At 35.5% G+C, this 11,723-nt stretch overlaps 2 protein-coding genes across 5 annotated transcripts in view; one reads left to right on the forward strand and one right to left on the reverse strand.

Annotated features, from left to right (window-relative positions):
• LOC117110347 (tripartite motif-containing protein 45-like) overlaps positions 1–11,723 on the reverse strand; it is a 29,891-nt gene that overhangs the window by 12,094 nt on the left and 6,074 nt on the right. The gene's annotated exons all lie outside the window — the stretch shown is intronic.
• Positions 3,233–11,666, forward strand: LOC117110348 (gamma-tubulin complex component 6-like). 3 transcript variants are annotated; one of them, XM_033253047.1, is made up of 10 exons: positions 3,233–3,341; positions 3,964–4,092; positions 4,632–4,723; positions 5,837–5,903; positions 6,519–6,575; positions 7,268–7,429; positions 7,609–7,754; positions 10,167–10,234; positions 11,011–11,168; positions 11,520–11,666. In XM_033253047.1, the coding sequence occupies exons 1-7, from the start codon at positions 3,285–3,287 to the stop codon at positions 7,669–7,671; spliced, it is 627 nt and encodes a 208-aa protein (XP_033108938.1). In that variant the 5' UTR covers positions 3,233–3,284; the 3' UTR covers positions 7,672–7,754; positions 10,167–10,234; positions 11,011–11,168; positions 11,520–11,666. The 3 variants fall into 3 exon arrangements, with proteins under 3 accessions (XP_033108938.1, XP_033108936.1, XP_033108939.1); XM_033253045.1 differs by having other exon boundaries at positions 10,185–10,234; positions 11,520–11,642; XM_033253048.1 differs by lacking the exon at positions 3,964–4,092 and having other exon boundaries at positions 3,239–3,341; positions 10,185–10,234; positions 11,520–11,661.

The following is an 11,723-nucleotide window of genomic DNA, read 5'->3' on the forward strand; positions in this document are numbered from 1 at the left end:
AAATAAAAAATGAGAAAAATTTACCTGACCTTTTTCAAGAGGGGAAAACCTTGAATTTTGAAGAGCTTTAAAAGTCATTAAAAGACATTTCAGAAGTCAGGAAAGCTCATCTCCCGCCATCTAGAAATCGAAATTTTTCCGGGGGAACTCGGACGCCCTTTATCTTTGGAGTTCATTGATTAATTGAATCATTTTCAAGGGTGGGGGGACCTTGAATTTTGAAGAATTTAAAAGTCATTAAAAGACACCACAGAAGTCGGAAAAGCTCATTTCCCGCCACCTAGGAATCAAAATTTTCCTTGGGAAGAACACCACAGGACCTGCACCGCTTTCTTTTTGGGATTTATCGATTCATGGAAAAACTACGTATGCAACTTACTCAATCCTTTTTAATGTATGTATACACACATAATGCCTATTTAATATAATAATGGGAAAAAATTATCTGACCGTTTTCAAGAGTGGAAAACCTTGAATTTTGTAGAACTTAATTACTTTTTAAGTTCTTCAAAATTCAAGGTGTTCCCCTCTTGAAAATTATTATAATGAATCAATGAACCCAGAGAAAGGGAGGTTCGAGTTCTTCCCGGGAAAATGTTGATTTCTAAATGGTGGAAAAAGACTTCTGAAGTATTTTTTAATGACTTTAATTTAAAAGACACCTCAGAAGTCGGGAAAGCTCATTTCCCGCCTTCTAGGAATCAAAATTTTCTTGGGGAAGAACCCCGGACCCTCTTTCTTTTTGGGATTCATCTCATGGAAAAAATCGTATGCAACTACTCAATTTAAAACAAAATGTATTTATACACACATAACAGGCCTATTTACTGTAATGAGAAAGTTCACCTTACCGTTTTCATGAGGGGGAAAACCTTGAATTTTTTAATGTTAAAGCTTGTGCTTGCTCTCCTTTGCCTTCTAAGTTATAACACATAGTACCAAACTCAAGAAAGAAAATTTAAGATAGATCGTTTTACCTAAAATAAGGGCCTCAATGTGTAATGATGTTGAAGGAATATGTGTGTAATAAAGCCATAAGGAAAATGCTCATATTCAGTTTAAAAAAACGAGTGTGGCCATATATAACATAAGAGCATTTCTTGTTGAGGTAGGCCAATTTCCTCTAAAAATTGCACATTTTAGGGAGTTTTGATCAATTCCGACGAAATTAGAATTAAAACAAAAAAAATTTTCGCGCGCTTCCCGCGCATTTGTTAGGGTTAAAGCTTGTGCTTTGCCTTCTAAGTTATTTAAAAACATAATAGGCAAAAACTTGAGAAAGAAAATTTAAGATAGATCGTTTTACCTAAAAGAAGGGCCTCAATGTGTAATGATGGTGAAAGAATAGGCCTATGATTGTAATAAATAAGACCACGATGAAAATGCTTATATTTAGTTTCAAACACACGTGTGTGCCCTATTGCCCTATAAGTAATAAAATAAGCTCTATGTCGTATTGTTTTCTATATGGGGTGGGGGGTATCACACCAAGTCATAAATTACTAACCGGGAAAATTATTACCTTTGCCGCCCCCCTCCACCGACCCAAGACCCCTGTTACGCGCCCGCTTATAAGTGGGCCCCCCACTTTGAAAACGTTCCGCCGGCCCTGCTACGTATTGTACCTGTCTCTTATACACATCTAGATGTGTATAAGAGACAGATATAAAACTACACTATTATTAAAAAAAAAAACACACACAATTGATAAGCACATTGCGACGTATTGATTGTTTTCTATTTGGTGCTTTAAATGGAATTCAGACTAGGGTCGTAGCGGCCGCGAGTCTACTAGTCAACACATTCATAGATAGTAAATAAATAAAATTGAATAAGTAATCATGATGTGTGAATGCTTGAAAAGTGGCGTCGAGAGGGGGGGTCAGGGGGGTCGCTGCCCGGGGGCCAGGATCTACTGGGGAGACCGAACGAAGATGAGGTGTGAGGTGTTGTCCCCGGGGCCCTTACTGGCTCTCGACGCCACTGTGCTTGCATTTGATGCCGAGTGTGATCGCGTGTAGTTTTTCAAATGAAACAGTACATGTATTTCTTTTATTTATTTATTTTTTTTGCGGATTGGGCTTTCCATACGTTTCGAGGAATTGTTTTTTTTAACCACAAACGCGGTAAACTCGATTTGTCATCGTTATCGTCGAGGCGAGAACTTGATAGAATTCGTCACCTGGGAGGCCTAGCCTAGGCCTAGTGGACAAACACGGAAATTCAAGAATCCATGGTAATTATTAGTGTTTAAAAAGGACTAGCCAGCCAGTATACCTGATCCACTAGTAATTCATGTTCAATCAAAAATAGATGGCGACCGTGCTGATCCCCTGTGTTGTTTGCGTGGCTCTCCCAGTCAGTCTCGGCTACTCTAGGCCTAGGGCCCAGGTCCTAGCCTAGGCCTATATAAGCCTAGGCCTAGGCTGGTAGTCAGATCGCATACTTAGGCCTAGGCTCAATAACTATTGTACGTACTGAATTATCGTTCCGACAAAATCAGATCAGAAAGTGACAAATTGTCAATTTGTTAGCTCAAAATAGGAAGTAGCTAGGCTAGGGTAGTAGTAATTCGTAAATTTAACTTGCACAAGGAACCTGTTGTTCGCAAAAGTGGATCTTTTTTCCGCATGAATTAGCATCCCATCCCATGCGCTTGAAGTAAATTCTGATCAAATCTGCTAGAAATGGCATTTGCTTGAAGTGGCATCCGCTCGAATTGACGGGTTCGCTTATTATTAGACCCATGCTCATTGTTACAGATAAACAGATAATTCTGGCATAATACACATTTGATTCGATTTGATGTTTCAAATGATTATGTTTGTGATTTCATGATTTTATGTATTGCAATGCGCCTATGAGGAAATGCGGTGCAATATAAATGCTTTTTATTATTTCATGTATTTTTATTACAGTATTATTATTATTATTAAATTATTGTTATTGTTAAATTGTTATTATTGTTACTGTAATTTTGTAGATTTTTATTTTTTTTGTCTAATGCTAACATGATTAATGTGAATTTCATCCATGTAACTTTCATATTTTAACCAGCATTCTGATTTCCAATGCATTTCTCCTATACTACGAGAATATTCTGCCTACCAGGGTAGTGCGCTGCCAGCGTTTCAGGTAGGCCAATGTAAACATTGCAAGGGGTATATAATGTATTTTTTTCTATTTATTTCAGTGTTTAAATACTATACAGGGAATAGAATTAACAATGTCAGTCTATGAGAACTTGCTGGTGAATGTTTACAAATTGAGGGAAAGACGATTGTATGATGGCGCTAGCCGACTGGAGGAGCTCGTTGAAAAGCTTGCTGCAAAAGATGAAGGTTAGTGAAGGGAGCAACATTCTATAGAGATTTCACAATTTTAAAAAAATTGAGAAAAAAAAATTCTACTCAAATTTTGAGTGCCATTTCCGGCCATCCAGACGTGCCATACTTATAAATTTTCTTACCTCAGCCCCAACCATAGGCCCCTATAGATTATCCATCTCTGAAAGCCCCTCTCTGCTTTTATTTGAAGCACATAAATCAAGGCTTTTATTTTTACTGATATCTAATGTTCAAATTTTTTACAAAAAACAATGCTTAAATTGATTACCAGCCAATGCAGTACAGTAATGTCGCGATACAATTTCTAGGCCCCACTTAAAACGCTGACTATGTAATTTATGATAGTCATAGACAGTAAAGTGGACTCAACCGCTATGATGCTGAGAGATTGGCCCTTTGATTGCCAAGGCCTAGGCAATAAGCCTAGGTCTAATTGGTGGGTACTCTTTTCATTACATTTATTTTAGAATCTTTGTATGATGTATACTGTATAAAACAAATAATGACTGCTCTAGTTTCGGAAAACGGTAAACCTATAGCCCCGAGGTGATGTGGAGACTGTAGCCAGCCTACTATCTTCCAGATCGATTAAAAGGAATCTCCTCTTTACCTACAGATCTTAGTACAGAAACAAAAACTGTTTTACAATTACTCTTGTTGTTGGCTGGTAGTGAAGAAACAGTGGCAGAAGTATTTTATTGGCCACAAACCTCTTAGGTTACCAATTTCTATGCATGTAAACAAGGTAAAGTACGCTAATGAAATATATGCCCCAAATATTATGGAACTAGAAGCAACTTGAATGTTTTAATACATTAACTAAATAAACAGTGCCATGGTTTAATACTCCCCTTACATTTATGCCTTGGTTGCCACAACAAAAAAGGACAAAAAAATTATTTTGGTTCAAATATAATAGCCATAATAAGTATCAGAATTGAACAAAATTTCCAGAATCAGCCTGGGACATATCCTTATCAACTCCCATCATTGCTTTTCCTCTGGTCTGTCAAAAATAGACTTTTCCCTTGATTGCCCATCAACTTCAAAATGATAAGGTTCACTGTTAAGGTTCAGCAGCTATCAGCTCAACAATAGATCATTGTATCGAACATTCAATAGATGTATTATGTAAACAGTTATGTAATTGCTATAATAATATTTGTTGATGCCAAAGTTGCACTGCTTTCATTGAATGGAAGCAATATAAATTGTGTCTCAAAATAGAAAATGGATGTGTTCATATTACATTGTTGAGATGTTTTTGTTTATTTTGTCTTCAAGAACAAGGTGAGGTTGCCAGGTGGACCCGTCTTTCATGGAGATTCTTGTCAGGTGCATGATATTCAGCTTAATGGCTATGCACACTATTCTAGGTATGATTCCACTAGGCCAAATTAAAAAAAATTGTGTTGGCCACGACCGACCAACCGACCGACCCAAAATGTATGAAATTGAGGCTCAGCATTTTAGTTTTTTGTTTCCGTTTTTTTTTTTTTTTACTACACTGCAAAAAAAAAAAAAAAACTTCCTAACCAACCTACCCAATTTTTTGATTTTCCAAAACATGGCCAGCACAAAAATTTTTTTAATTTTTTTTTTTTTTGGCCCTATATAAATATGTTTCTATTATAAAAACACTGTTGATTTCTATAATAAATATGTTAACTCCTGCATATATTGATTAAATATTGAGAAAGAATTTTCAGAAAATATAGGCTGATTCCTGTATAAATTTTTGCATAGCAAGCATTGGCGGTTTTTTTGCATAATTTTTGCAAGGAGGATATTATTTGCTGCACTTATTTTACATACAGTCCAGCCCTAGTTGACTCGAGCAAAGTAAACGGTTACACATTTGCCATACTTTTAAGTTTTTTAATTGTGTGGATTATACAGTTTCTCAAAAACCAGCTCAAATTTGTGCGGAAAATTACTAGGAATATAGGTGTGCAGAATCGTAATTACTGCATAATACATTGTTTATACATCAAGATTAGGTCAAAACCTTATTTTCGGTAAAATCTGCGTGGAAATCGCCCATTATTTTTCGAAACGTTCAGACATATTTTTAGGTCACTCTTTTGTACAGAGGATATACTCCCCTCACGGGGTTTACTTTAGAGTCTTTCACATTTGCCCTAGCACAGGCGATTAGGTGCTGAGAGGTTGAGGCCAACGTAGCTCCCTCAGGAGAAGATTCAATCCAGGTTACGTTGTGAAAATAGAAGTAGCAGCCAGATAGTGTTGTCAGACCTTTAAGTTAAGTTCACATGAAGCCCGGATCCGGTCCGGAGCCTTGGACAAAAAATCATGAGTTGTTACAGTACGTTTTTTGTAAAGTGTACAAATTTAATGTGAACAGTCCTATTTTTCACCACTGAACCCATTTTTCATGATTTTGTCTCTCTTGATGTGAACGTAGCTTTAAGTGTCATTGATATTTTTTCACCCTGTTGCTAATATAATGATTCTACTTGAATCTACAGGGAACTTTTTGAATGCCCAGGGAACAGAGCCGATAGAATGGGCCAACAACATAATCTGGATACATCGGTAAGCTGAACATTTTGTTTCCTGCCTTTGTGCGCACTCAAAATTATATGTGATAAACAACTGTGATAGGTCTATATTTGTATGTAATATGACAATATCATGCCCGAATATGGGCACATCATAAAAAATTGTCATGTAAAATTTGATAATGTAGACTTATTTTTTACTATTTTATTCCTTTACTTGTAACTACACCTGGGAAAAAATTGTTTGTGCTCCGACCATGAAGATTATTGACATAATATACCTAGTGTACTACACAATATATCATTTGTACACTACCATAATGCTAACCCAGTTTTGTTGTAACACTTTGTTATTAAATGCTCGGGTAAGATTGTGAAACAACACAAAATCGTTTTTTTTACGATCATGATGACTATAATAATTTGTTAAAATATATTGGAAATTTACTACAATTTAGTATATCAATTCAAAGTATTGTGGGACCCATCTGGAAATAAATACTTTATTTGGATTTAGAGGGTTATCTCAGATATCAACATTGATGACTTGTTTTCTCAATTTTTTTTCATTGTATTCAGTTGTTCAGGTTTTGTGCTGTTATTCAGTTGATATCAAATAAATCAAATAAAATCAAAATTGTTACTTCAGGTTTTTCAAATGGAACCCGGAAGAAATCTACACGGCCATGACCTCTTCCTTGTCAAGGTAACAAATGCTTCTATTCAAATATTCTGGACAGCGAACGAAAGAGGAAAACGCAGGCCCAGAAGAGGAGTGGAGAGTCCTAGGCCCAATATATTCCTACAAAATAATTACAAAACGAGTAATTTCATCGCTCCACCTGTGTGTTGACGTTTTAGCTTGTAGGCCTTGGACATGAACAATAGTTTTGAAAGTTCGCGAGTAATATGATCGTTGTTCAACCTGGAGGTCACGTTTCACCTGATAATCGCTTTTTGTGTTGCTGCTAAATAGTGCACCGTCAAAATCAGTTATTTGCTGTTCAAACATGCTATACATTGCGTGTTGTTAATCAATTTTTTTTTATCGCTTTTTTCGAACTGGTCCCGTTTCTACTGCAAGAAAAAAAGCGATTTTCGATTGATTTTTTCCTTCCAGTACAAACAGGCCCTTAAAAACCTTATGGAATGCTTGCCCTTGTCAATTTCATGATAAATTTTGTTTAGAATGAATACCGGTAAATAATGCATTAAATATATCTTCACAGAGTCATTTCCCTCTTTTAAATGGCAAGTTTTGTGCAGTTGTGGAAACAAACTTTATAAAAAGCTGAAATTATATCTTAATGTTTTGTATTTCCTTTGCAATTGTTCCCATGAGAAATGTTTCTGAAAGGTAGAAAAAAAAAATAATTGAATGTAATCATCAATTAACAGGTGTCTGATGGGTCTGCTGAAGAAGTGGAGAGGAGCAGTACTTTATACCATGGACTGGTTCACAGCAGAACAAGTGACTTGAATGTTAAACTCAGCTTACCTAGGCTACCAGATCCTTCTCACACTAGCCTGCTCGGCCTTAAAGTACCAGTTTATAATGAGGTTAGAATATGTCATTTTATTTTGGTAGTTTGCAGAGATTTCTTACTTTACATGTTCATTTATGTGTTCCTCGATTTTCATATTATTTCATTGAGTGATGATTTCATTTCATTTCATTTATTTATTCAGACAAGTGTCTTGATATATATGTGGTATGGATTTTTTGCTTGTTACTTTAGGTTGCTGATGATGAAGGCTTCAACGAGTCCATGAGTAGTGACATGGCATCCTCTACACCATAAGATGGGGATAAGAAGATCAACCTATGGGAAGCTGCAATTACACATAAACTGCATACAAAATACACATGGGAAACAATTGGAAGGTAGGATAGATGACTGTATTAAGCAGTATGTAATTACTCAGCATATTAGGCAGAACGTAAGACAGTCGTTAGTGCAGTGCATGAGGTACAGTAGTTGTGAGGTACTGTAGCATCTGTGGCGGTTAGCAGTGCAGCACGTATTGTAGTAGCATTGCAGCATGTATGATAGCATGCAGCACGTATAGCAGTTAGCAGTGCAGCATATATGGCAGTTAGCAGTGCAGCATATATGGCAGTTAGCAGTGCAGCATATATGGCAGTTAGCAGTGCAGCATGTAAGGCATTTAGCTGTGCCGCACTTACCGTACTCGCGCGAATAAGCGCCCCGTTTGAATAAGCGCTTCTATCAAATAAGCACCCCTCATAACGAGAAAATTTCCTTAAGCGCTCCGTTTGAATAAGCGCCCCCTTCTAATTTGAATAAACGCCCCCTCAATAACCCAATCAATCCTGGGACTGTGGATGTTGGCATGATTTGAGGTGTGGAGTGAAATCACATTCTCCTTTAGTCAATATCAAAGTGAGGATATTTATTTTTGACAGAATGATGAGAGCTCCCTGGACAGACAGTATATTTCCAACTTTCATCTTCTTTCATTTGTCTATAGCCTAGTCCTACTACTCCTTTTCCGACAATTTGCACCTCTAACACATTCTCATATAAGTTTTCAATCGACCGATGGCGAACAAACTAACCACCACCACTAATTTCATCTGCTATTCTGCTGTTATGTAATACTGTACTCACAATATTCTTGTCATGACAAGCCATGCTCTCTGGACGATTATCTTTTCCGCCGCAGCACCATTCGTAATTTGCGGTTTCCTGATGTCCTTATTTACTCGTTTTTCATTCAAAATGTGTCTCTTGGATATAATAAGTTCTCATAAGAACCCCTCGATTTTCATCTATTTCCATAAGCGCCCCCTCAATTTTCACTCTGTTTTTATAAGCGCCCCGTTCGCTGTAGAAAACTGTACAATATTTAAGTACATAGCACTCAAGTGTCTGATCAGAGCAAAAAATGTCTTATCAGACTTTTACTATACAATATTTGAGTACATAGCACTCAAATGTCTGATCAGAGCACTCAAATGTCTCTGTACTAAAGTATACAACACAGCCACATTCTTATGATTGATAATTACTCAGTTTAATAATTAGCGCCAGTATATAGTTTGTCACATTCAACTTCAGTGTGAACTAAGCCTTAGATTAGAAAGCCACAGTGATTCTATATCATTGGTTTAACTAATTAAACAATACAAAATGACTGAGAATATAAATTCATCCAGCCTATTGTTCATTATTTTAACTTCATGGAAGTCAAATTTGGAGTTGAATGATAAATAATAAATCATATAAAAGACCTTCCATCAGAAAAAAAATAATAGCAATGTGTTTCCTCATAGCCAATCACTGAAACTTTAATCTCCACATCATTGTAGTACCAAACGTAACATTAACACGTTTGCTGGCAGGGACGCTAGTTCACGTCGGATATAGTTCGCTCAGGGCACAAGGGGTTCACATTCACACCCGTGTAAACATACCACTATTGTATTGCATGTAAACTCAAATTCAGGGGTCACTTTGAAAATACATTTAAGGATACATACAGGAGAGATGCCATACGAATGTGAACTTTGTGGGAAGAAGTTTCGTCAATGGGGTCATTTGCAGAGACATTTAAAGATGCATAAAAGAGGAACACCTTATGAATGTGAACATTGTGGAAAGAAATTCAGACTCAGTCATGATTTGAAAACACATTTGCAGATACACAGAGTAGAAATGCCATACAAATGTGATAATTGCGAAAGAAAATTTAGACACTTTAGCCGTTTGACAACACATTTAACGTTACATACAGGAGAAACACCATATGAATATGATCAATGTGAAAAGAAATTCAAAGACAGTACCACTTTAAAGTCACATGTAAGGACACATACAGGAGAAAGACCTTATGAGTGTGAACATTGTGGAAAGAAGTTTAGTAGAAATGACACTTTGACAATACATTTAAGGATACATACAAGAGAGATGCCATACGAATGTGAACTTTGCGGGAAAAAATTTAGTCATTTAGGTCATGAAAAGACATTTAAAGCTACATAGAGGAGATCAATGATATGAATGTGAGCATTGTGGAAAGTAATGTTGAATAGATATATTATTTTCTTAATGGAATAAGTGCTATAAGTATCATTGCATTCTTTGTATGCATTAAGAAAAATTTGGTTTACAAAGGTTTCTCAAATAGTTTTCTTGCTAATTCATATTTTCTTGGGATAAATATCCTTCAGTTGTAATTTAGTCTTCATTGTTAATTTTTAGGTTATCAAAAAATAGGTGATATATTCTACTAACTTAAATACTATGATTATGATTGTGATTAATATCAATAGATTTTCGTTGAATTTCAGTTGGAGTGTCAAACATCTTATGAGTCAGATTATCCCACAAGAATTGCAGGGTAAGCTGTCATATCAAATTCAACCACAATATTTATTCATAAGCTTGGAGTTTATTTCTAGTTTTTTGCTGGCTACTTTTAATTTTCAAGCCATGGAGCGGCAGCAGGAATAATTACAGTTATATTTTCATAAGCTTTTAACGTGTGTCGCTATCCATGATTCATACACTGTAAAAATGGAGAATATGAAAATTACAATAGAACTTCTAATGGTCATTTTAGTACTAAACCCACATAGTGCAACTAATTTGCCTCTGAATTGTTTGGTGGTTAAGATTCATACCTTCCAATCCCAAAGGTCCTGGGTTCAATCACAGGGTTTTCTCATGAAGTCTACAAAGCATCATTCCATCCCGTATTTGTGAGATACTTGGTGTTGGATGTAAAAGAAATACAGTAATACCTCAATTTAGAAATAGCGCCACCAATGCCAGCAGATCCTTATTCTGGAGACATGATGTTGAATATATAAAACGTGTAAGCTGCCGGCACCTTGTTTTCTGAAGGATAAAAACAGCCCCACCCCACACCCCCTTTTTTTTAAGATTCTTTCTGCCCCCACAGAATCATATCATAAAGATTAAAATTGAAATTTGAAAATATGTTTAGGGCTGGGGTATTACTATTTTACTTTAGTAAATCATAATGATATTAATATGTGTGAAATATTTAAAGCACTTCAATATTAATCTGTCTAAAAGTTAAAGTACTTTAATATTTCTGTTTGTCCTTACATGATTCTTTTTCAACCAGTCAAGTTTTGAATTCCTCCTCAGCATATCAAACAATGGCAGCAGAGTCCATGCATTGCAGGGGTAGAATATGAAAAAAGTTTTAAGCAAGTAGTATGAATAAACATTGAGAATTCTAGGAAGAATATTGCAAACCTTGATAGTCTTTAAGAGGATCATACAACAAGCAGAGTACTTGTGAGGTTAGGAAATAACTAGAATAGGAGATTACACTGAATTTTTTTATTACATTCAGTTTTTTTCATTATTATTTTTTTTTATTTGAAATTATTTATTTAATTTGTTTATTTATAATGTATTTTAATATCAAGTCAATTGCAGGTGTTGTAGCAACATAAAATCAAAAGCAATATGAACATTTCTGGGTGCATTTAAAATTATAGCAATAGTTATTAACATATTTTTTTCATTTTTTGAGCAAGAAGAAACTTCCTTTGTCTCAATATTAATTATAATAATAAATTGTAAAGAGTATCTTGAACACCTAATAGATGACTTGTTAAACTCTTTTCTTTCTATTTTGTTGATATCAGATCACAGATGAGGAGGAGGCGGAGCTAAGTATTTACTTTGTCATCTGGTTCGCCAAGAACCATCAGACATTTTCAAATATGTTTAAGAAAGGTATGATCAAATATTTGGTTTGTTAGTTAGAAATCTTTCTTTATTCTGGATACTCAGTATTTTTACACTGTTCTTCCCTGAGGTCCAGGGTATTATTTGTTTGTTGATAAGAA

The sequence above is a fragment of the Anneissia japonica genome, unplaced genomic scaffold, assembly GCF_011630105.1.
Source record: "Anneissia japonica isolate Jap-2015-1 unplaced genomic scaffold, ASM1163010v1 scaffold3206_len47232_cov124, whole genome shotgun sequence".
NCBI lineage: Eukaryota > Metazoa > Echinodermata > Crinoidea > Comatulida > Comatulidae > Anneissia > Anneissia japonica.